We start from the raw sequence: 27428 nt of genomic DNA, 5'->3' as shown, positions 1-27428 counted from the left end.
ATATTTGGGACCTCTGCCTTGGTAACCTGTAATAAAAAAGGGAATTCCTTTCCTCCAGAGGCACAGCTCTGCCATGGGAATCCTGACTGTCAATTGTACCATTCTGCAGATCATTCCACTGCTCCATAATTAATACTGTTAGATAACCACACTGTTTGGGATGGGATGAGCTATTTGATGTGAGTAGACAATCAGATTCTAAATGACACTGTTACAAATTCATTATCATAAAAAATTGCCAAGATGGTTGCTTTACTTGAAGTGCTAAATTAGTTTTCTTGCACTGGTGATATTCATCATAATGCAAGTTTGACAATTCAGGACAACAATTTAATAGTAATGCTGTTCGGTGGAAACAAATTGTGTTTCCAATTTTCTCACAAAATGAAAAAACCCTAATTGTATTCATTAATAGATTACAGTGAGAGACACGGTAATTCTAAGAAAAATACCTACATTCAAGAGTGTTGAACTTAAGTGAAAAATTTAATCCTAGTATTGCCAAGTATTCTTATGCTCCAGCTTGTTAAATTCAAGTGTTCTTCAGGATTTTTTGCATAATAGTAGGTACAACATTCAATCAAAAATCAGTGCTAAGTGCCAGTTCAGCACAAGGATTTTCAAACCCATTCCTTTCACAGCAAGCCTGGTGCTCAACATGTGAGTAAATGCTTCCATATCCAGTTAGGAGTCTCACAGTTACTGTATGTGCACGCCCAGCTATGAGAAAGTAAAGAAATGAGAAATGCTGTGACCAAACATTAAAAATGAGCTCACAGTACATTTCAACTCTTACACTGCTCAACTCCATTTTTTGGAAAAAATACCTCCATTTTTGGAAATATCAGCCCTTAATATAGCAATGTTGGAAGAGATGGAAATCCACAGCACTGACAAGTCAATCTTGCATGTTTGGGACAAGTAGATCTTGTTTTCAAAACAAGCAATTCCCTCCACATATCACAAGATACTTTATTTTTATTTAAGATGCAACATCCAACATGGCTATCTTTATCTTATTTCAAGGTGATGCTTTTGCAATTAATAAAATTCCTCAACTACCCTATATAGATTTTTTTTGCCATGCAATGAAGACTGTGCTATATCCACAGTGATACTTAATAACTGCAAAAACATGTTGTCACTAAAATAATGGATGGAATTTGACTATGTTGTTTATATTTACTGGCATCCTCCTTGCTAAAATAGGATTGATGCTACTACTCTAACAACTTCCCAGAAAGAGCGGAATAAAGAGGTTGGAAAGTCCAAATGACTCAAGTATTCCAAGTCTCAAAAGAAACTTTAAAAGCAAAATAAATTCAGAAATTCTCTGATTACAAATCCTTATACAGATTTCTGCAAAACTGCTAAATCTTGTATCATTTGGCATGCACTTTTACACTGAATTAAGCACAATGGATTGGTTCATTATTATTACCACCTTCCCTCTGAAGGGAATGAGTGCAAATCTGCTACTTTTTCACAAGAAAATCACACCAACTCAGGTCATCTAACACATACAGAACAAAGAACCATTCTAATATTCCAACTGTCAAATGGATTCAAGTCCTTTTTTTGCCAAATCTTTTTCCATTCTAAAATTTGATTCTTGAATCATAGATATATATATATATTTAAACAACTCTTAAAATCATTCATTCTACTTTCTTCCTTTTTTGATAAAACCATAGTGAGAAACTGCAGACTTGAAGAGAGTAGGTTAAGAAAATCAAGAGCACAGGCAGGGCAGCACATCGTCTCCCATTGGTATTGGCAACAAAACTAACACAAAAGTAAGGAAAACATTTTGGTTTCATTAATTTTTCTGGAACATATATTACCTTTTCTTCTCTTTATTTAGAAACACACAAGCCCTCTCCTAGAAAGGAGGCACAGATACAATAAAATAACTAGGACTGCACTAGAAAGAAGTTGAGGGTTTGTCCAGCATCTGACTCAATCCTTTCAGTAATTCTCAGAGTAATTTACAATGGAAGGTATGGAGGTACAAAATGCCAGTGAATATCCAGTGGAAAAATTGAACAGGCTCCCTAAAAAGTCCCATCAAACAACAGACTTATTTCCCTCTACATGGAAATATGGCCAATGCTTCAAGCTGGGCAAGGAACACCCTCCGAGTTTGAGTCTTGGCTTTAGGAAGAAAAAAAAGGAATTTACCACACTGATACCTGTAACACCAAAAAAAAAAAAAAATAGAAACAAAAACCCAACACACAACACCAAAAACAACAAAACCATGCCAGTAAATTCCCCCAAATCTTCCTCAGAAGGGAAAAAAAGATATCTATATATATACGATAAACTTTGGAATAGAAACTGACAGGAATTAGAAACACTATTAGCATCACAGTGGGATACCTCCCAAAAGCCTAGAAATATTCATATTTCTGTACATAGACGTATATTTTCAATAGCTTTCCTGGAAGGAAGTTTTTAGGAATGTTAATTCAGTTATGCAGTTATGTCCAGGGAATGTCAACATGATGATAAATGACATGTCACACAGTAAAAAACAAACAGATGTTTCCTTTTTTTCAGGAAACAGACTCTTTTTGTGTTCACCTATTCAGCAATATGAACTATATTAAAGACTTAAGTATATTTTTCACCTCTATAGATTGGTAGATATATAGGTACATCCACACACATATATATACACACATGTAAAAATAGTGAGAATATTGAAAAAACATTATGTAGCACTCTGCATTTGATATACTTTATTATTTTTGGATCTTGCAAATATACTTTTTTAATGACTTTTCTCTAAAAGAAGGGACTTTCTAGCTCATATTACTTGGACGCTGGTGCTGTTTACTCTTCCATCTTTTTTGTAAAGTCAGAAGAGATTTCTCTGAGAACTTCAAATAAATAAGATATCCAGCTGCACAAACACTATACATTCTGTTAGATTACTTTGGCTTCCTAAGGAATATTTGACTTTCTGTGGATGTAAATGATTAAAGAGAATCCATCATGTGAAACTGATTGGTGAACTGTTTAAAGAGGTATGGCACCTCTTCAAAGATGATAGAGTGAGAAATGAAAAGACCATGGTACAATAAAGCATCTCAGATATCCAAGGGGTTCTAGGGAAATATGGTAACTAAGCACTGCATCCCTCAATTAAAAAATAGCATTTTAATTATAGTTCCCTAACATAGGATCTACGCTACATTCTTTTTTAAAAAATAATAAATTCATATTTCATCTATGCTACACGTGGCCAACAAAAGCTTGGGGTTTCTGGAACATCTATCCATTCATAAATAGAAACTTGAAAAAAGAAATGTGAGGAAAGATAAACCATGTTCTAGAATCCACAAAATTTATTTTGCTCTGTGAGTTATAATCACAAAATGACACGGATTAACAACATTCAATAATGTAATTTCATTACTTTTACCATTTACCATTTTAATTTTGGGCTCAGGATTTTAACTTTAAGGGTCAAAAAAACAAAAACTAGCCTTCATCCAAAAATATTTCTTCTGCTGAACTTCAGATGTGTAGATCATCATTACACCCAGCTTCTCTGGGCAATCTGTGCCAGGGTCTCCCCACCCTCACAGGGAAAGAAACCTGCCCTTTATCAGTTTGGAGCCATTCCCCCTTGTCCTGTCCCTCCATATCCTTGGAAAAAAGTCCCTTTCCAGCTCCCTTGGGGCTCCTTTAGGTACTGCAAGTACTAGGGACTCCTCCTCCCCAGGATGAACAGCCCCCCAAAAAGACTTTTTAGAGATTATTCTTCTATAAAAAGTGATTCAAAATTCAGTGCTAGTTAAAAAAAATCTCAAATATTCAGTGATAAAGTTTGAGTATCTTTCTAGAATGCAACAGTTCACTGGATCATCATACAATAACCACAGCACATTGATTTGCATTCATTACAAGTGGCATAAACATCAAGGACCAAATATTTCCCTGCCTTGCAGCCCACATACTTGACAAAGCATTCTGAAATTCTGCAAGGATCTGGCAGGGAGAGGAAGAAATTCCTTATTTCCTCCATGAAATTACAAGACAAAACCAGAGTTGCTCCCCAAACAGTTTTGGGGCTGTTCTGGACACAGAAATTCCCTGGCCCCTGAGCACCCTTGTGGTCACTGCAGTCCTGACCTGCTCACTTTGGCACAGGGAAAAGTTTCCATAGAGACTTTCCATCCCTGTGGTGTAGGTTACAGGGGACAAATTTAATTTGCCCTTATATTTCATGCTACATTTATTTTAGCAGCAAGTTAAAGTATGTATTGGTTAAATGTAAGTTTGATAATAAACTAGCTTATATTACATTTTATTGCTGGGTAGGACACACAAAATGATCAACAACTGCTTTGGAGGCATCTCTTCACAATCCTGTTACAACAAATCAAAATGTTCTTCCACATAAGCCTTTTTACCCAATTCAGTCAATTTTAAATGGGAGTTCTGTGCAAGAAAGCACATGTTATCAGGGTTCAATAAAATAACTGTCCCTCCATGGTAGTGGAGGTAAGGTCTACAAACCTGCTAAAAAAGAGCTGTGGCTTAGCATTACTTTAACATTTACACTTCAGGCATTAATCCATAAACCAGGAGAAATGCCCATGCAATTTATTCACTCTCTACAAGTGCTAATATCCAGTAGGTGCCTATTTCCCTTTCACTCTCCCATCCTCTTTCACTTCCTGCCCAGAACTCAATCTGAGAAAAGAAACTGTCATTCTGATCAAACCTGAAATATGAGGTTCTTCCAAAAAGAGCTGCCTCTTGCTTTCCAGGAAACCCCAATGCATTTTCAGCAGTGTCTTAAGGAAGGAAAGAGAAGCCAAATTCTGTGCTGGAACAGGCTCATACCCACCCTGCCCAGGCTGCTCTGGGGCTGGACAGGCACAGCTGAGGGCAGAATTTGGCCTGAACTGTGAATTCAGAACTGGAAGCCAACATCAACTCAACATAGCCCACACAGATCTTTGGACAGCAAAAAAATGTTTGCTTGGAGAGGGAATTCTATCCCCAGCTGTAAGGGTAATTCCAGCTTCTTCAGCAAAGGACAGGGGAGAAAGCAAAGAGGTGATGAGGCTGCAGAGCCTCTTTTGGGGTTTTATCAAAAGCAAACAGATGTGATCATTAGGTTGCAGTCACTCCTGTAGATGCAGATTGATTTCTTGCCAGAATAACATTTCTGAGTTGATGTTAGATGTGCATGGAAATCATTACATGGAATTTAAATTTAGACATGGAATTTAAATTTAGACACTTGCAACTTCTGGCAAAAGCAAAGCCAGTGAAGCCATTGTAGGCACTGGGGTTTGCTCCTGCCTGTGTGAACACTGCAGCAGAGAGCTACTGCCTCAAACACCCCTGGGAAAATATCCCAGTGAACAGAATTCATTGGTTTAGACAAAAATTAGACATTCAGACGACTTTTTGGGCCTTAGAAATATTCTTTATAATTTTCAACAGCAATACATTAAATACAAAATCCAGTTCTGGAAAGTTACTGTCTTTGGGGGAGGAGGGAGAAATCAAAGAGCACTTCAAGCATCAGTCTCTTACACAGTGAAAAATTAGGGGCAGAGTTGTCTTACTACTTCTACTGCTTTTAAAGGTGACAAGTTGAGCTTTTATAAATGTAATTTATATCTCAGCAACAGAACCAGTGTTTTACTCCCAACCATTAAAAGGGGGTAACACATCTGCTAGGACTCCAGCACAATGGCTGGCTTTGCACTGCAACAGGAAATGTAACCCAATAGTCTCAGAACTTCCCCAAACCCCAGCCATTTCTTAATGTGAAAGGATTTGAAAATGCAGCTCACTGAAACATCTGTTAAGCTCTTGCTACTCTAACACATGATATTCTTTCTGCTCTGTTACCTGCCAACAAAAATATTTGGGTCTATGTAAGACTATCACAAGTGTGCGATAATGGCACTCTGCTTATAATTTTATATGCCCTTGTACACTGAAAATCACCTGAGGGTGACACCAGATACCACACTAAGTGTAAGCTTGAAACTTACAATAAATATACTTAACTTTAGTCTTGTATGTAAATAATGAAGAATCAGATGGGTTCTGAATGACTAGCATTTATCTAAAACAAAAAAAAAACAACTCAAACTTTTCTCAAGTCAGTTTTTGAAGACAGAGGGAGAGAAGAGAGTAAAAGAGGTAGAAAGAAAAAACCCAAAACCCTAGAGCCTTAGATCAAACCAGCTAAATTTAAGCATGGCCTACACAGTTACTATCAGAGCTTCCCTTCCAATTTGTTTTTCACAGTAGCCACTTGTTTCAACTGACATTTAATTATGATATAAACAGCTCCAACTTATTGTGTAACTATGTAATGGTAAATAAAAAAGAGCCCTTTTGACATTAGTAGAGCTACTTCAATCATAAAATGGCAATTCATTTGCAACTATTTTTTCTACAAAACACTTCTTCTAAATTTCTATGTAGAAATCCTTGTGGATTTTATATTTGAATGGGAAAGAAAGGAATAGTCTTCAGTTTCCATTGCTCTACTTCCAACTACTGCCTGGATACCACAATAATACAAAAAGGGCTTAGAATCAGGTATGTGCAGCTGCAGTTTCTGTGTGTATGTATATTTTTATATATATATTTTATATATTATATATATATTAAGTTATGTATATTTTTATGTATTATATTTTTATCTATATTATATATTTTTATTTATATATATATATATATATTAGACTCCAGGAGCCCAGTGGATCAGGACATAGCAAACAGTTTCAAAGTGGCTCCAGGAAGAATTGGCCTCTCCACACATCAAAATGCTGCAGCAGCTGAAGCTACAGCCTCAGAGACCAAAACAGGTCCAGGCATCTCTTTGTGGCTCCTTGTCTGGGCTGCCCAACCCCTCCTCTCTCCACACAACCTTGTCCCCAATCTCAGCTCCAGGGATGGGCCCAGCCCAGCTGGAGCTGCTCTAAATGCTGCTGCATCATGCTGCATTGTGCAATGCAGACATGCTTGGAAAGCTCAGGGACGAGCAGCTCACACCTTGGGACTGCAGCTGTAAAGCTTTGAGATCACTCCCAACGTTCTGACCAAAACACTCATCTGAACTCCAAGTGAGCTGCCACAGAAACACAGGAAGGAAACCCAGGAAAAGATTCCCAACAAAGTCTATTCCAGGTTGATAACAGCACAATCCCTAAAAAAGAAGCAGCAGCAGCAAATTATTTGCTCCCTACAAGACTTAAAATAGAAACTCTTCCACTGATGATGATGAGAATTTCAGCTCAGCTTGTTTGCATACCCAGGAAGGGGCACTTTTCTAGTTTTACTGGCTGTTGAAACATTGGTAGAGTTCAGGGGAATGTAATTCACATCAGAATATGAGTTGTAAAACGGATGCTTACCCTCAGCCCCTATCCTCCATCATGACATTCAAATAACCTCAGTGAAATACAAACATGAAGGACTTAACAGAAGTGATTTGGGCTGGACCAGAGTGCACTGTTATTCAGTGCTGATATCTTTGTCCTATATTTTGTATTCTCTTATATGTAATACCCATTAATAGACACTTAAAAGTTTATCAATTCTTTCAAAGAATTCAAATTAATGTCAGTGTTTTATTTTGTTCCTTAGAGGGTAAGATTCCCTGAGCAACAAACACAAAAGTTTCCCTTTGTAAAACTATGTCAGAGTAAATAAAACTAACAATTCATAAACATCCACAGGATTTTGATAACATTCACTCACACCTTCTCAGGACAACTGAAGAATTTGTTTTACAAACAATCCCTAACACAGCAGAGACATGGTTATATAGGTCCTGGTCAAAAAAACCATGCTGTTGAAAGATATTATTATTCGTCCCAAGGCGCCAGAGCACTCACATATCAATCTTGTGGACATAAATAGGCTTTGCATATGTACAGGCTGCAAAATGCAGCCAGAGGTTGGAGGTGTGAGGGCTCTCCTGACTGACACCTGGTCAGCACTGGAGCATTTATATTTTTGCTCCACAGGTCATACCGAAGACCCAATATTTTTCTTTTATGGACACGAAATCAGATTTTTAAACACCTCTGTTTACCACACACGTCATCCCACTATCAATTAAGATTCTGCAGGGGTAGGGATCTTTTCATTTCCCTGATTCATAGAAGCAAACATTCAAGGGAGACTCCTTCTCCCTGCTCCTCTTTTTGGGAACACCCTTCTTGGTCAGTGAAAAAGTAATGAAAAACCATCTGAAAGGTTAAAGGAAGCCAGTTCTCAATGAAGTAAATGCCATTCTCTGCCTAAAAAATACTTTGGACTCCTTATAAATAACTGGCTCAGAGGTTCAAAGGATCAGAGTAACCCCTCCAAGTGCTGGAGGTGCTGCAAATTCTTACATAATAAAGACTCATAACCTTGGCGATGGAAGAACTGCAAAGCCTTTCATTATGTCATGGTTCCAGTCCAAAATCCAATGGAGACAAATGGAAAACACCCATTGTCTTCAGCACTTTGTAAGAATCAAGAAAATTGTTGGGTTGTTGCTTTTTTTTTAAATATGAATGAAGGTGCTTTTACCACTGAAAGCACTCTCCCTCAGTCATTAATAATGTCTGGAGTATCTTCTCTAACTAGGGCATCTGTTTACATAAAAAATGCAGTCAACATATTCCACTTTAAAACCAAAGCCCTTTTTTTGATGTTTTACGTATCCTGAGCACAGAAATAGCTCTAAATATCCCACACCTAAGACATAAGATCTACTTAATCACAGTGAAAATCATATATGCAAACATATATGCACTCCATCTTAGAGGGTTCCTTAACAGAAGGCTGACAAAGCAAATCTTGAGTGGTTGAAGAATCCTCTCCTAGAGCACTGTCTTGGCATGATTTTTGCCATTAAAACCAGGGTCATGGTTATAAAAGGCAAGAGGTAGACACATACAGCTGGATTTTCACAACTCTTCTGCCCCGATTTTAAAAAAATGAAGACGCAAAAATATTTTAAGGCGCTCACTTACCATGGACTTGGTGAAAGGTCGAGCCAGGGTGAAGAGCAGAGTGTAGAGCCACCAGCTGCGGTGAATGGAGGAATACATCATATTTCCAGGGTGCACTGAGTTGGAGGTGACCCCGTGGGGAGACAGGCGCCGGTTCAGCTCGTTGGAGAACAGGATATTGCAGAGCTTGGAGCGGTTGTAGGCCAACATCGCCCAATATTCCTTCTTGGATGGAGAAAGCAGGCTGAAATCCAGCTTTCCAGAGGAGTCTTTAATTTCTGTAAATCTGAGAAACAGTAAATATGCCTTAGATAGCCCAGAGTTAATTTCACTCTCATTAAGAACAATATAAAATGTAGACAAGAGAGTAGATCCTGGCCAGAACCAACATAAAACAGCAGCTTATTTAGCAGCTGAAAGCATCCACTGGAAATTGCCTGAGACCCAAGGAACAGTCCCATATAACATGGCAGTAAAATGATTGGATCATTATAAACTGCAAACAATAAACAAAAACAACTCAGAAAACACTTTGATGGTTTAAAGACATTGTATGTAACTTACAGATCACTTTATTTTAAATTTTTAAAAAAACACCAAAACAGATTTTGCCATATATCCATAAAAACATGATCAGCTCGGAGGAAATAATGTAGGATAAAATAACTCTGCACTAAAAGCAGAGCAACCCAGCATCTTTTCTTTTCCCCTTCTTCCCATCCCCTGATCATTTCATCCAGTGCTCACACACTTGCATTTAAGTGTTCAAGTAAGTATGGATGAGTCTCACTGCCTCTTAAGCTCTCTTTTAGATTAAAAATTGATGAATATAAAGGGGTTATAACCTTGGTAACGTGCCATCAATAGTCTTATATGTTTAAAAGATAAATGTAAACAAAGCCAAAATGAGCTCTGGCAGAGCATAATGTTTTTAAGTATACCCATGGCATGGCTGAACACAAATCAAAGTAACTAGTTGACGTTTTTTAATTGGGTCTGACAGAGTCATTAAACACCAGCTGTTTGTTATTAAAAAAAAAGGAAAGAAACAAAGTAGTGAATGTTCTAAAGACATTCAGATGAAGAAAAGGAAATTTCCATAAAGAATTTCTCCTCCCAGTTCTTATAATTTCATTTATTAATTTAGTGGTATATCTTAATATTAGAAAATAATACTACATTTAGTTACAGATCTGTGTTTCATTCAGAAGAGCTACTAAAAATAAAAAGGATTTAGCAAGCTCTTTTTAATACTCAGTTTTCAGAATCAGCTGGGAAGAACAGGGATAAACATAATTATAGTACACACCAGAAAAATGTTTTAAAATATCTTTACTAATTTTGCATCTCATGCCCAGAAATTAAGAGATCAGCTGGAATTTCTACATTCATTCTGTGAGCAGAATTATAATATGCTCAGAGAAAAGCAATACAGTATTTGAACTCAAGAGGAACCCAGGATGTTCTGTGTCTTGCACAATTAGCCCTTCAATTTCAACAACAAAATTTCTCTTTCATAATTTTCAGTTGGATAAAATACATTTCTGAAATTAAGAGGACTATTCTGGGAGGAATTTCCTGTATTTGTCCAATAAGTAACCACTTATGACACCAAAAATAATCCATAAATACAACTCTGTGTGTTACTGTATAAAGGAAACACGGTGGCATATTTTGAGTCCAGTCCTGCAAATGTGCTTATGTGAGGCAATCTCAGTGAATTCGGGGGAATAAGGGCTGTACAATCAAATTAACAACACAGAAATAAAGACAGAAGGAAAGTCAACCTACTTATTATTCTGATTTTAATATGATGTGCCTAAAGTACCCAAAAGCTTAATTTAAACAGAATTCATTTGTGCTAAATCCAGAGAAGTAACTAGAAATGAACAAAGAACCAAAGAGGCAAATAAATATTTTGCCTTGGAGCAGTTCAGGATAGCATTTTCTGCAAACATGGGACTTAATTTCTTCCCTATCAGGGGGTCTTGACTCCAGCAAAAAGATCCAGTCAAGGTTTATGGAAGTAATTAGATACCAACACTTCTGTTTTATGACATGGTTTAAGGCTCAGAGTTCTCAAGTAGGTCAGAAAGAACGACCACCTATTAATACCTAACTAACTCCTTACATAAACTTCTTCCCATTAAGCAGACTGGGGGTGGGGAAAGCACAGTTATTTACAATGATCAGTCCAAATGATAAGATAAGCTGCAAGACATTACTTGGACTCCTTAGAAAAAGGGAAATTTACTAGTTGTGTTAATTGTTTTATTCAAACACAGACTGTTACTTATTTCCTTATGGGCTTCTGTCAACCTTGGCTGATCTCTCTGACTTAGCGATGAGCACTTTCAAAATGTTTTCAAAATCACAGATAAAGATGTCCAGAGATGAGAGCCCTGGTTACACACAGTACTTAATGCAGTGAAAAACAAAGATGTCATTTAAAATACTACCAGAGATACAAACTTACAAGGGGGAAGAAGCAGCTGACAATTCAACATAATCTCCCATTAAATAACAGCTCATTTATACATATCCCATTGTGCCCTCCACATCTGGCAAGTGATTGGAGTTGGCAGATTTATTTCTAGCACTATCTCTCCTGCCCTGCAGTAGCTGCCCTCACTCCTAACAGGACTCTGCTACTTGCTTGCACAAACCTGGTGTGATTTGCAAAGATAAGGATGTCCAGATTTTGTTACCACCTAATTACTAGACATTTCATGTCTTTTAACAGTGGGGAGGATTATTACTGGCATTTTCTATTGCTTCCTTTCATTTCAGCCGTCATAAATTTAAAATGGTAAAAGTAAATCTATCTGCAGTGTGTCATTTATACCATAAGCCCCTGTGTTTGGAAGTGATAAAGGTTTCAGCCCGACCCTTGGCTGGTCTCTCTCTACCAGGTCCCTGGGGTTACATTTTATGGAAACATGATTAAAAAAAATAAGCTTCATTCTGGGTCACTAAAACATTTCAGAAATATGAAGACAGGAGGAAAAAAAAAAAAAAAAAAAGGCACTCTCACATTCTTCCTTTTAGTTTGCTAGAGCTGCTACACACGACCAAAAGTGAAATAGAAATCAACAGTAATGTTTAAAGCTTGATGTTATAGGCTTAATCCTGCAGTCCTTGAACTAAATCAGCAAGGAGTAAGTGGTTTGTGCCCACTAAAATTCAGAACTGGGGCATTCATTTTCCACAAGGAACTTTATTTAAATCAAAACCATCTTTTCAGTTATTAACACAAAAACACGAGCGCATCTGAAACAAGGCAAATCTCATCAACATCTTTTTTACCAACTGTACTTTTCCTGGCAATAGAAAAGATGAGCATCTAACATTTTAATTAAAAAATTTACCAAAAGAGGCATAGCCAGATTTGTAATATGTATTAACTGCATTACTTCCCATTTTACAATTATACAGCTAATGTCTACATTGAATTCCCTAATTTCTCATTATAAAACAACTGGATTTCATCTAGCTGTTTTTAATTGCATTGTTTCTCCTGCTAAAATATCTGCACATTCTTCTTGCTAAGATGTTGAAGTTGTTGAATGACAAATCAATATAGGTCATGCCATTCAGATTTAATCAATTATTATTCCATCTCCTCACAAAATCAATGAGCGGTCTGAAACGCAGCGAAAATCTGCATTCACACAAAGAATGATCAAAAAATAATCTACATACTGTTAGAAAACTAGAACATGCTTCATCTAGCAACAGAGCCAAATCCAGAAACATCCACAGGCATTAGTAATGCTTCTATTTTTAAAAAGATTATTCAAAGGCAAATGCTTGAGAGCAAGGACCTTCATTTTCAGAAACTCCTGTGGTTCTGCCCCAACTGTTTCACGTTTTAAGGATTAAAGATTCCAGCAAAACCAAATTCACATTCACCAACCTGTGGGACTCAGAGGACACCACGACAACCCTGGCAGGAGATGACTGGCGCAGAACATCTTCCAGAAGCTGGACAAGGTAGAAATGTCCCAGGTGGTTCACCTGGAAGGTGGACTCCAGGCCATCCTCTGTCAGGGACCAGGGAGCACCAAACACGGCAGCGTTGCAGATCAGCATGTGCAGGGGCCTGGGAAAATCAGAAGAGGACAAAGAAATCTCAGTTAAATAAGTGTAATTATTTACACCTGTGTGAATGGGGGGCAGGTGTGAGGGATTTGGCTGGCTGGTTTCTGTGGGAAGGAGCTGATTCCAGGTGGTTCCAGCAGCCCCACCCAGGGTCCAGCTGAGCCCCACAGTGACACACCCTTGGAGAAAAGATACAGAATAAAAGGCAAAATGCCACACAGCACTATCACTGCTTTCCCGATTGGGAAATTGTCTCCATCTGGAACATTCAGAAAAGAGACTTTTCCTGGAGGATAAGCAACTCCTACAACTTTCTTGAATGGGGTACATGACACCTGCACAATTGCTAGGGGACAAGTGATTAAGAGATGAAGACACAATGCAAAAGAGCACATGTACACATTTTATCCTTCTGCAGGTGATGAAGTATGCTGTTAAAAAATGCAACACTGAGATGGAAAAATAAAACATTCTCCAGAAGCTGTATTCTTTGGTGGAAAATCTGCACACAATATGTATGAGATCCTTGAAACAGAATCCTTCCTCACTGGAATCACCTAACCGAGTTTAAATAGAAATGCCATGATAAAGGAACTTGAAATGAAAAGGTGAGATTCTACCAAACTAAGCTAGAAAAGAACCTAGGCTGGCACATACCTCTCTCATTCACAAAACAGGTCCAGAAAACTTCAAATTCCTTGAGGTCTCCAGTGTAATCTCAGGATACTGCACCTTGCAGCCTTCCCAACCTCCACAGCAAGATCAAGGACAAACGCCCTTTCTGTTCTTTCTTGTCTTTTTCCAACCCCTTATGAAACACAGCAAAGTCTCTGGTCCTCAGACCTCAGATGGATCTGCATTTGCTAGATTGCATCATCTCTGAGCAAACCTTGGCACTGACAGCATGTTCTTGTCCTTGAGTCAGAGCCTGATGCAGCAGAGCTCAGCAAGCTCTACCTGAGCTGAGAGCCTCAGGTTGGAGAGCCTGCAGCTGCCATCCCTCACCCTGGTATATTTAATTTGGAAAAGTCACACAAAATAATGACAGCCAAAAATGCCTGCACTAACACTTGGGATGTCCTAAGACCAGAATATTAAGACCTGTCACATTTGTTTAGCCTATTCCATCCTATTATGTCTTTACTGCAATCCCATGAGACAGAATCAACACGCAACATAAACTCTAATTCTGAAGGTAATAAATGAAGCACAGTTAGGAAAAATAACTGCTTGCCCTCTGTCCTTCTCAAGTGCCTCCTCACAGTCCTACACACACAGGCACAGAGTGAGAACCTTTCCCCACATGATTGAAGGACGTGTGTTCTGCAACTCTGAGCATCTGCAGAAGGAATTCTGGAAAATAATGTGAAACGTGAAGCCCCAGGTTGTCAAACAAACCTAAGTAATTCTATTCCTTCAGGCATGTTTGAAAGCATCAGATTTTGATAGCTCAGTTCTAAAAAAAAAAACATTTCAGGGGGAATCAAACACACCTTAGCTGAATACTGAAAGAAATGCAGAAGGATGGAGAGTAGGCTGTATTTTCTTATTAAAATAAATTTCATCTTCCAGCCAGTTGTGATGTTACCAGTGTAGTGTGCTTCAATGAGAAGTTAACAATCTATTATCTGTTCCTTTGCCAGCATGGAGAATTTTAACCAAAAGCTCCAGAAGCAGAGAGTGAAACATCTGTGCACTCTGAGAGCTCAGTGTCTGAAGTGGTGGATTCCTGATTTGCCTTTTTGCAGTGACTCCCATACACAGAATATCTGTGCACACATACTGTACCCACAAGAGAAACTGAAGATAAACAGGGACTGTCCTTACAAAGACAAAGTTTCTGTTTCTGTTCAAATCAAATGGCAAAAAAAAAAACGCAGCTCTTTGATCTTTGCAGTCTCACTCAACATACACAAGCAGGATATTCACTGAGTTGTGCAGGATCATGTTCTTTAGAAGGTAACAGATCTTTTGAGGCACTTTTTATCAAAATTATTTAAACCAGAGTTCATTTTGCCCCTTTTGAGATGCATCTGCCAAGAGGAAAACAAAGCTGCTTGAAGCTTGAGAGGGCATAGAACTTTGGGTGATTCATCACCTCTTATGAGACTTTATGAAAAGCTCCAGCAAGAATTAATTTACAGATTTGTACATCTGCTAGGAAAAAAGGAACAAGTTTCTCCAACACAGATGCAATTTTTGGTGTAAGAGCCTCCTGTATGAGAACTGCAGCACATTAATGCACCAACAATATCAAAAATACCATCACCATTCCTTAAAAAAAAATAACTCTTTTTAAAAGATCATCCTGGTATTTGATGATTTTAATGTGTACTAGGAAGTAACAAATCACAGACAGAAAAGATTCACATATTCTACTTATCCAAACTGTAAATCCTTCATTATTAGTAATCACACAATAACTACCAGAAGGGAAATTCACACACTATTCCTAAATCTGTCAGCTCAATTAATTAAAAAGAATATTCTAGAACTATAAAATGATAAAATGTAGTCGTTTTTTAATTTTAGGTAATTTAATTGGATCTTATAACAGAAGTAAAATTATGCTTCAGTCCATTTATGAGATTTCAAAGTCCATTTCTCTTTTTTTCAAAGTAAAAGTAATTCTAATTTAAGAGACTGTAAAATTAACATTATTTACAATATTTTACTATAAAAAATCTGTGAAGCAGGAAAATAAATATAAAAACATATTAAACAGTTATCATAGTGAAAATTTTGTATCCGATTCCCTTTTAGAATTCCTTTATTTTTAATTAGCACTACTGGTTTTAAATGGTAAATAAAAAAGGATTTTTTTCCTAGATAACTCTACAGAAAAGAAACCTAAAGGTTTGCATGAATAGCCACTGATGCTGTGCTTCATTTCAGCTCAGAAAAAAGGCACCTCTCAGATTTGGATCCACGTCCATTAAGCTATCGGTGTCTCTCGTCAGACTGCTAACAAAGGTCCAATTACTGAAAATTGTCATCTGAGTTTTTGTGACCCGGCCATTTGCACACCAGGAAATGAATGAGATTACCTGGGTAACAGCCACTGTGCAGTTATGAATTTCAGCCACAGATGACAGATTCTAATCTCAGTGGTGCACAGCTCTGTGTCACTGAACGTATCATTATGCAGGGACAAAATTTTTAAGATACGTGACAATTCACAACCACACATCTGGCACTGCAGCTTTGCTTTATGACAGGAGTATTTTCAAGTGATAGCAGAACTATGACCTTGATTTCACAAGTTCATTAAAAACATTGCTGCAATCTGCATGAGGCTTCCTCCTGAGCCCAAGGAAAAAAAAAAAATCTCCCCTCAGTTTAAAATAGTTTGTAATTCTACATCAAAGGCACAGCAAAGGCCAACAAAGGATGTCAGCAGCAAAGGAAATTTTCCATAGTGTTTACTCCTGGTATTGACACGACCAAGTGCTCCCTCTAACCATGGCACCCATGAGGTATTTTTGGAAACATTGCAGCTACAACCCTGCAGAGTGTTATGAAAATTTGTCTGTGTCTCCTTAAAATGTCTTCAGGCAGTGACTTACACCCCACCAAGAGAGCTAATGTGGGATACCAGTGCCATTTAGGTGGGCACTAGGACCTGAACATGATCTGCTCCGTTATTTAGTGGAATAGTATATACTACTTTAAGTAAATACTACTTAAAGTAGCATATACTACTTTTATTTCAGGTAGTCACTGCTTCTTGAGCCTCAGGAACACACTGCTCCAACTGCAGGGCACCCAGCAATCCCAGAAAACCCTCACCACGCTGGTAAGTGTATCTACAATTTAGTGAAAGTTTAAAAGCATGTAGAATCAGCCAGGACAATCTTAAATGTGAATACCTGAGCTGAAATGCAGCTAATATTCTGTGCACTTCACAAAGCCTGTGATACTTCACTAACCTTTGCACCAGGGAAGTCATTCACATCTCACATGCTGTGCACAATTCACCATTAGAAGCAACTAAGCAATCCAACTCCTCTGCACTATTTGAAAATACAGTAAGTGAATACATTAGAGAGATACAGAAATTAAATTGTTGCTATAAATCAGTTGGTTATGAAATTTAATAATCAATTTGTTAGCACCTGATGTAAAGCTGTGATCTGTCAGCAGCCTCCCAAGCTGGCTGTGTGCAGCAGTGGATATTTCCAAGGGAATTAATTACTGATGATTTGCAAAGGTAAGAATAATATTTTTCAACAAATGTAGCCTGTGCACTAGGAGGTTAAACAAACACCACCAAAATGTCAACAGAGTTCTTGGCTTTGGTGTTCTCCCATTTCAAACGCAATGAAATAGTTAACCAGAGAGTATGCACAGGGAATACTTTCAAATCTTCCCATGAAGCAGAATGTCACACCATCTGGGGCACTTCTCAAGTGATTTGAAAAGTTCACACTGTTTGGAATTACAGAGAAATTCAACAGAAAAGGCCTCACCATATCCCCAAAGTCCCATAAGCAACTGTAGGCCTCTGTCACGGCCAGTAAAGAAGGCAGAGCTGTGACTTCTCTTCCACAAAGAAGCAAAGTCACAGCCCACCAAACTTTTCCACCCCATAACCCTGAACACCCAGGCTGCTTTCTCTGAAAGTGAGAAAGTTGTGCTTCTTTCCATGAGGGAGTGCCTAGATACACAAAGGGAATATCCACCAGGCAAGGGAGGCTTATGGCTCTCCAGAAAATGGGTAAATTAAACAACCATCTCCAGAAATCCCCCTCAGTTTACAAACAGTACTGACAGGAAACCAAGCAACAAGAAAATCACTAAGTCAGGGTTCAGACAGCAGCAGGAAAGCTCAGAACCCTGTATAATCTAATACTGACACAAAAATATTTAAATGTTTACTGGTTCAATGTAAAAGGAAAAAAAAAAGCACTGCTTAACTCAATAACTTTAAGAAACAAAATGCTTAATGCCTAACTTCCCTTTTTTATACAAAACTATTGGCTAAAAAGTCAGCAAAAATGCCCTTATTGCCAACTGGCAGCTGACAGAAATGTGGATCCTTGTCAGACAGGCTTCATTTTAAGGCAAGCCTCTAACACAGGACTCAGAGCCCTGATGGATGATCTCCTGTTAGAAGCAAGGAAAATTCTCTGCAATTCATCCTACTGGATTTCTTTCCAGGATTTGACACTGTTGATCAGCAAATACTTTTGCCCCACTTCTAAGAGATTAATGGGAGTGGACTGAGGCAGTTCTGATTCTTCCTTCATAACACATCCATGGGAATTGCTTTGAGCAGCTGCTCCTGCGCCTTCCTAATACATCATCTGCATTCTGCATAGAGGTCAAGCATCCCTCAATCATTACTCATTGCCTCTCTAGAAGCTTCAGTGTACAATTTCATAAATGTTTGGAGAAGGAACAGAGGTCTCAACTGATTTGGAGCTAAACAGAAAACATCCATTAGTCATGGTTTTCCCTTTATTTTATTTTCTTACATACATGGTGAAGGGACAACTACCAAAATAACCCCACATCATCCTGCACCTTCAGAAATTAATAAGAGACAACAGCAATGAAAATATCCAGAATCTGGTCATTTTCATTCAGCAGCCCACCTAAGGACACTTGCTGCTTCAAAGTGCATCTTGTTCAAATTCTGTCAGAAAATCATTTTTTACACACATTCACATGTAGTCACAAAAAAGCATAAGCCAGACCTAAAGAAATATTCATTTTTGTAATAACCACAGAATGATTTTTTGTTTCTGCATGTACTTCTAAATACAAAAATTTAGTTTGCACACAATAAGGACTTGTTAGAAAAAGAAAGCTACAACCCACCAAAAAAAAGAAAAAAAGCCAATTACTACATTTATTATATATTTATAACATTTTCACTTGAAAACAGCTAAATCCTTGGAAAATGTGTTTTGGGACCACAGTTGATCATTTAAAGAATAAAACTCCTCATTTTGAGCATTTCACTTGCCAATGACTCTTCCCAGAGATTATAGAGCTGTAGCAGAATTCACACACAGCCCTACAGCAGCTGTGTGCTGCCATTCAGACCTGAAAGATTCCATGCTGTGATGGAAATTAATGCACTTTGACATCCTCTGGGATTTTGGGTAACAGCTAATAAAGAAATACAACCTTTTCAGTCTATTACACAAATTTTTGGATTCTAAGATCCATGGCCAGTCTCAGGCCTGCAGTGAGCCTTCCCTACCCAAGTAGCAGAAGACTCTGCCTTCTGTGTTTTATTTATCTCCCCTAGAAAGCATTTAAAAATAGACTAAATATATTTTAATGTATATGTAATTAAATACTCTGGCCTGATAATTCAGAATTTTTAGAAGGCAACATCAATTAAACACACAGAGCTTCTCAAAACTCATTAATCCATAATGCTCAAAGATCCTTGGTATATTTGTGACAGAATATGTTTTAATCAGTTATTAATCATATTAATCATACATATTCTTCCTATTTAGATGCTCAAAACAGCTTTCACAGCTGGTGCATCTTGTGTAAATTTTTTAGGAAAACAGAGCCCCAAGCCATCTTAGACTCATGCTGGATTTAGGCACAGACATGGCTGAAAATGGCAACAGAACAACCAGGGAGCAGAAAGCCCCTGGAGGGTTTTCAAGGTTTCCTCATTAGGGCAGAATAAAGTGAGTGCAAAGTGTCCAAAGACAAGTGGCAGGTTTGGAAATTTTGGACAGCACAGTTGTAGTCATAAAGCTATGTAACAAACACCAAAAAAAATCTTTTTGTTAGTAATGTGTAAAAAGCACTTAATCATTTTTTGTAGAGGCAACTGTGTGTAAAGTTATGGTGAAGTAATATAGACTTTACTTAAAACAAAAAAAAAAAAATATTCTGGGGGAAAAGGTATTTCCACAACAGAGCAGATGAAAGGAAAGGTGATCTGATGAAAACATCAAGATCTCTGCCTCCAGGAAAAGGAGGAAGGACAAAAGATTCTGAGATTTTTGATTTTTCATTTATAAAGCACTGGAAATAAGTTTTGGATCCACGTGGCTTGACACATGCTACCACAAAGGAGTAATTGTGTACAAGAGCTTAAAATCAGAAGAAAGAAGAAAAAGAAAAACTATGCAGAAAACCAATCCCTAGGCTTTAATAAGGCACAGCATCACCACAAAGAGAAAAAAATAGTTTTACTCTAATATTATTATGTATGTTTCAAATGTAGTCAGCCTTTGATCTTATTTAAATTTAAGATATGTGCTGTCTGCAACAGTAACTTCTGAACCATGCCTGTTTCTTAATTCAATGCGGGTTTTTTTGATATCTCAAAATGCTCAATGTTGTCCAGAAGTTTGTGCCTTGGTGGCACTGCCAGGATGCCAACCATACTCTAAACTGAGAAAACAAATGTAAAATCTCAACTGTCACTAATTTAATTCACAGAAAGTAATTCTATTAATGGCAAAGAGTTAACAGAGTTGTACAGTGTTATAAAATATGTTCAGGCTTGGAAAGACAATAAGCAGTTGCAACAATCATCTTTGATGGACATTGACTACACAACCATTAAATGTATTGGCATAATGGCATCACTGATAATTCATCTAAATCATATATTCATTTTTTCCAGACATTTTAAGTTATATTTGTAACAACTTGCTAAGCAGATCCCATTTTTACATATGTATTCTCAGGTATGCATAGAATTTAACACACAGTATCTATGATTTAATTGTCATTCAACTGGAATTAAAAAAACACACCTGCAATATGTCAGTTATAATAAGGAAACACAGAAAAACCATATTCTGGATTGACTTTTCATCAGGCTCCAAAATCTTAATTGCACCTGCAAGGTTTCAGCACACTTGTGCCTGCAGCATGAAAAATGAATGCAGTTACAGAGTCTGGGGCCTCAGCTGAGGAAGCCAGCTGAAAACCTGGCCCACTCCATTTTGGGTCTGCTTAGGAAAATCAGAAGAGACTAAACTTCCAAATGGAGAACCATAATTCATAACTGCTGTCTTTTCCATATTTCTACACACATCATTAGTGAATAATCTGTTAGCAGATGCCAATTCTTACCACAAAAAAGGAAAAAAATCTTGCTTTAAAGTATAGGAAAGTAACTGCAGTGAAGATCTACATCTGGAAGTCCTGCATAATTGTGAATTTCTCCTAACAATTCAGAAAATTCCAAGCAGTAGCTATTGGCAAACATTGTTTCATGTCTTTGGAGTAATTCAAGATTTTTCAGGATAACTTCAGCTTTTTTCTCTCAAACATTGAGAACATTAAATTAAAGCCTTACTGTTTGGCAGAAGATATCTTTAATTCATACCAAGTGGCACCATGCACCACTGAAAAGTACAAATGCACATAAAATTTCATCTATAACTTTCCTGCTCACTCCTGCCTGCTGTTTTGATCATGGAAGTGTTTTTATGGTGAGGTCCAGGCAAATGCCAGGACACCATGGCTGTAAATATTGGCAACAGGTCCTATCCTGGGAGTTTTAGAACTGAAACATCAGTGCTGCTCCCCAGTTAAAGTATGCAGGTTTCAGCCAAGTATGGAATGACCAAATTAGAAATAAAAATCAAAGTGCCACATCCACAAGTCTCCACTCCTACACAAACACCAATTCCACAGACCCTGAGCCACCCAACACTGACCCTGACTGAATTCCAGTGCTGTGTTCTGTACAATCACAGAAGGACTGTCATTTTTTCTGTAAGGGGGATTGATACCAACCATGATTCCTCACATCATGCCCACTCAATGAATAGCAGATTCAATTCTGTGTTTCTTAGTTCCAAAACACTAACATGAAAGATTGGTTGGTCTGCCTCTGCCAGCTGCACAGAAATCAGCTCATGCCAAATCCATCTTAGCCCAGGACATTATTATAAACAGATCATTTATTTGACTTTCCATAACAGAGGCATTCAATGAACTGCCTGAGCTGGAAGCCAGCAGAGGGGAAAGATTTGATACATATAAAAGAAGCAACTTGAACATCTCCAGCCATTTAGGGGCACTGAGATCTCTTGTCCCATTCTCACCCTAATGTTAGCCCTGTCTTCACAATGAAGGAAGATGGAGTTCATTCCCTCCTGGTGGAAATATTCAGTGGAATGCCCCTGCAGAAACAAGCCAGAAATACTAAATACTAAAACACAGCTGGCTTTCTCCAAAAATTTCTTTCGTTAGAAATCCTTGAGGACTATTTTTTATTGGACATCCATTTTATGTGTTAGTCTGTGTGTTCAGGTTGTGCTACAATGATAGATTAAATATTAAGCAGCAATATTGTTTTATTCTGTTTTCCCACTAAGTTTACTCTGGGAGATCCAACTAATTTAGGTTTTTACCTTATTTTTCCCACTGAATCCTTCTAACTGTGAGACCAGAAAAAAGTGTAGGGCACTGTCCTGCTCCTAGACAAAGTTTGAGTGCTGCAATCACAGAACTGCAGGATCTAAAATAATCAGCAAAACCCTTCTGCATGGATAAAAAAGTCTCAGGAAGAGAAACAGCTGTATCAACTTAAGAGTATAGATAATGCAAACAAAAAAAAACCCTCTTTTTTTCTGAGAGGAGGAAGGATTTCCAAGAATATATTTATAGGAATATGGCATAATTTACCAGTGTTTATATATTCAGAGCTCAGATTTTATCTGTGGACAAGTCTGCAACACCTAACAAATCCATGTAGGAATAAAAGATTTCTACCAAATCTCAGAAGTATGATAATTTATAGATGAATCATCTGACTTTTACTTTCAAACAGGGAAGGCTTCTTAGCCTTAGCCTTTAAAGTACTATTCCAATTCATATTAAATATTTCTTTTCAGAGTGACTATTTCCTCCTGTTTATTATTTATGCTTTTCTCAAGGCTCCCTCTGTTGCATCATTTGTTTTCTGTATGCAACCAGCCCTGTTAAATTCCTGCTGAGCAGAGGATGACATTTCTTCATTCTTCACATGGTTTCCACAATCTCTCAGAATGTGCTCCCAAGCACATTCAAGAAGGCTTTTTTTTTTTTTTCTCTACAACTTATTTGATTAAGGCAAGAGATTCACAGTTTCAGCAATTTCCCTTCTGCTCTCTGCAGTACAAACACCTCCAGTTTCCCCAGCTGCAAAGGTTTCAACTCAATAAAACTTAGGGATCCTTTTTTGAAGTTTCTCCATTTTAGTTTTCTCATCCACAAGAAGATCTGTTCTTCAAGACTATTTTCCAATTGCTGTCAACCAGGGAATAACAGGGTCCCAGGCTGTGATGGGACTATGAGCACACCCTTTTATCTGCTGACAAAAAAATAGCACCTAGAGCCACAAAATGTGCCAGAAAAGCAGAATTTCAGAAGGCATGCCTATCTATTATCTATTTTAGAAATTTTCAATTATTAGGTCATGTGTCACCAATGGCAACAGGTTGTGGAAAATACCAGTGTCCCAGACACCAACAGTGCACTGGAGAAACTAAACAGAGAATATCACTTCTTGCACAGAGAAGTTTAAGATGCTCACCACTGAATACTTAAGGACTCTTTACATTAAATGCTGTGAGAAATAAAATAAAGGTCTTAATTAAAATGTGTGTGCTCATACAAAATTTCTCCTTGACATTTTAGAAGTATTGTAGTTTTTCCCAGGAACCAAGATCTAGACAGCTCAGAACTCAAATGATAGCTCCATTTGGGAAACAAAATTTAAAAATAAAAAACACCAAGTTTATTTGCTTTTCCTATCTGCTTTATTGTTGAGATATCTGTAAGAGAAAGAAAACCCTTTTCTCTTAAGGTATTTCCTACTCTCATTAACAGGAGTGACAGGTCCCTCATGGGAAGGGTGGACTCCAGCACAATGTGCTTCTCCTACAGGATATTTCAGAAATTTTGGCTGCCAACTGACAAGACTGGCCCAAGCATAAAGAACAAGGCTCAGTCTGTCACTAGAGCCTGTAAGATTCCTTCCAGTTGCTCATAAAGCCCCAGGTGCAGAGGAATCCCCAACATGACAAATCCTCTGGACGCTGCAGCAAAACCGATGAAAGAGGAGACAGACAAAGGTCATCAGTGCTCACCAGGGCTGGAAAACTCATCAGCCACCACTGCAGCAGGAAGACATCTCTGCCACATAACTGCTTTTCCAAACTTACCCAGATATAGTTAAATCACAAAAAAATCCAGAAAGACCTGGTAGGTCTCCCAGTCCACCCTCCTGCTGATGGTTGTAAGGTGACTCTTCTGTATCTGCATCAGATAAAAGATGTACTGCTACAGGCAGGGTGTGGGGTCTGGTTTCCATCCAGCCCCAGACTTTAAACAAAACATAACTGGAAATTCATTTTGGTCAAAACCCCACAAGTCTCTCATTAGATAGAGAACGTAGACTTCTACATAATGTTTTGATGGGTCCTGCCAGACACAGGCACATCTGAGCATATTTCAGACAGAAAAACCTGAAGGAAAGGCAGAAGCTCTGAATGATGTCTATTATTAAATTATTTTCCAAATAAAATGAGAGTGAAACATCAGTAAAGCTTGTCCATCACTGACAATGTAACTTAACAGACCTACACTGGTAGAATGGGGTATGCCAACAAAAACAAAACAGGTTTTACTGATTCTAGATCTTCTCCTTTCCCAAGTTCTCTGGCAAAAATTGATTTAAGCCTGTTCACTTCCAAGGATTTATAAACATGCATACCCAATGGACTAGCTAGGACAACCATGGTATGAGCTACAACACACAAATCAGGTTAAGAGCTGCACTTGGAAGAAGGATGGCTTTGACTTTCCACTGCACCACACATTTAAAGAAATGTAGCATATTAAAAGCATGAAGATCCTAAATTAAAACACTTACTGCTCTCACACCACAAAACCAAGTTAGTACTAAAGCAGCAATACTGCAAGGATTTGTCTTTCAAGAAATTTTAATATATGAAGATGACATGATAAGAAAATATTGATAGTAAGGATTTTGGGAGTAAAGAAATTCTGTTAGAAGTCAGTTTTGACAATTCTTTGAATCTAAAAGACCTATAAGTACTAAAATGTCATCTGTCTATTCATGTGAGATTTAGCTTTGGCAGTGTTTCAAAAGTGAAAAAACCACTCTTTGTTACATATTTTCTCTAAGACAATGTATTTTCAAAGCTAAGAGGTCATGTTCTCTGGAGAAGAACAGTAAGATGCATATCAGTTACAGAAATACTTGCAGAAAATAGCTAAGTTTGAATACTCACAACAATCAATGGGTCAAACTGTGGGTAAAAGCACAAAGTGTGGAATTTATTGTCAAGACTTGGAAGTTAAAAGCTTTCAAATAATTTCTTCAATTCAGACATTCATTGCTCTGTTCAAGCTAAATTAAACAAACCACTTGGAATCTAACCTGGTTATCTCCATATAAATTTGTCTATTTTTAAGTGATGTCATTATCACAACCTTTCCCCTTTTTTTTTCTTTTTTTGTTATGTGCTATTCCACATACAGGACTGGAAAATTGAGCTGTCTGCCTCATAGGGCTGTGTTTTGTTAAGGCTTTAAAAAGGAAAAGGAGAGAGAGAAGGTTAGAAAACAACATAAGACAAGCAGTGCACTAATTGTTCACCCTTGACCTCTTCCAAACCACTGCCAAACTGTCACCAGTTGCCTCAGCTGTCTTTATGCAATTCAGCTTTGGTCTTTTTCAACAGCCACAGGGTAAAAAAGTCCTTCAAAAGTGGGGCTACACATCAAAAAGTAGAAGATCTGTAATTTTTTTTTTTTTTTGTGTATGAAAACAAATGATCTTTAATTTACATTGAAAAAAACTCCTGTGAAAAGATTATTCACTCACTACAGTTGGTGATCCATCCAACTATGGTGATCCTGCCAACTGTGCTCAGCTGATAAAGACATTAAAATAACAAGAAATTATTACATCTAATTTTCTGAGTACTTACAGATTCTTGGATTTGAATGCTTCAGCAAAGCGCTGCACACTCTGAAGAGAAGCAAGGTCTAAGGTCATTGCCTCTACCTTGGCTTTATGCTGGAACAAGAGAAAATATAAAAAAGGATAAATAACAGCAAGTTCAGTTCACAGTATCACATTACAGTAAATGTGTTATGAAACTTGTCTGATTCCCTTGTTTAACATTATAACCCCAGAGTGAATACAAATCATCAAAAGGGATGGACAAGCACAACATTGAGTGCCAAAAGTAGCATTTGTGATTTGGTGATTCTGCTGAAAACACACACTATGTAATTCACAGCTTTATAAAATGAATGAATGGACTCAAGGCAGTGCTAAGGTTAATAGCTATCTTTTTCCTTTGATTTTGACAGTGAAACTTCTGTAACTCATGAAATAAAAAGTAGAGTAAGTGCTATTCTCAATGCATGCTATTTTTTGGAACCATACCAATAGGGGAAAAAAACCCAATAAATACTCTGTAAAAAACAGCTAACTTGAGATTGGCACATATTAATTTTTAAAAATCCATTTTTCATAGTAGGTGATATAAAGGACAGTATAAAATGACTACAGAAAATAACAGATCAGTCTACACAGTGCTTTATACAGTAAGAGTTTACCAGGACATATTATAAATGCACTTCCCTGGCACAGGTTGCCCAGAGAAGCTGTGGACTCCCCATCCCTGGAAGTGTCCAAGGCCAGGCTGGATGGGGCTTGGAGCAGCCTGGGATAGTGGAAGGTGTCCCTGCCCATGGCAGGGGATTGGAACAAGATGGGCTTTAAGTTCCAACCCAAACCGTTCTGTGACTCTGTGTCTTCAAAAGAAATTCTGTATATACCTAAAGTAAACTTTTCACCCAGGAGAGGACACACTATCCCAAAATATAATTTTCAGCTTTAAGATCCCTGTTTCCAGATATTTTGAGACTCCAAATCTCAGAACAAAATGAACCAAAAGATGTGTGCCTATTTTCATCACAACACTAAAGTCATCTCAGAACCAAGCAGCTGGTGGGTGCACCAGGATCTGCTGGGACTACAAGGTTACACCACGAGCATTGCCGGAGTGATGAAAGGACAGAAGGAAGCCAGGAAGAGTCTCCCATTGTCTCCCAAGCTCAAGTGATCCATCTGACTTCCCCATTTCATTGCATCTGGCACCTTTCTCCACACATCTGTTTTCAATTTTGCTAGTACTCATTCTGCCTGCTACAACTACCTTAAACAGAATATCATCACTCCAATTCCTCTTGTCCCATTCCAGCCAGACTTATCAGGACAGCAAAACAAACACAACTAAAATTTCAACAGGTTCAGTCTCCATAGGAAGTATCAACTGCTGGAGTTGGAAAATGCTAAACCAAACTTTG

The 27428-nt window shown here is 37.8% G+C and overlaps 1 protein-coding gene across 4 annotated transcripts in view; it reads right to left on the bottom strand.

Moving 5' to 3' along the window:
- Nucleotides 1-27428, bottom strand: part of WWOX (WW domain containing oxidoreductase) — a 473442-nt gene that overhangs the window by 355625 nt on the left and 90389 nt on the right. For 3 of the 4 annotated variants that reach the window (XM_059481157.1, XM_059481160.1, XM_059481161.1), the window contains exons 6-8: nt 26039-26127; nt 12913-13098; nt 9018-9282 (exon numbers count right to left, since the gene is read on the bottom strand). In XM_059481157.1, the coding sequence (XP_059337140.1) occupies nt 9018-9282; nt 12913-13098; nt 26039-26127 (540 nt within the window). Of the gene's footprint in view, nt 1-9013; nt 9283-12912; nt 13099-26038; nt 26128-27428 lie in introns of all 4 variants that reach the window. The other variant, XM_059481158.1, reaches the window with a different exon arrangement.

Source organism: Ammospiza nelsoni, chromosome 13, assembly GCF_027579445.1.
Source record: "Ammospiza nelsoni isolate bAmmNel1 chromosome 13, bAmmNel1.pri, whole genome shotgun sequence".
Lineage (NCBI taxonomy): Eukaryota > Metazoa > Chordata > Aves > Passeriformes > Passerellidae > Ammospiza > Ammospiza nelsoni.
The sequence above is the reverse complement of the archived record's forward strand: the minus strand, read 5'-3'. Positions and strand labels throughout refer to the sequence as shown.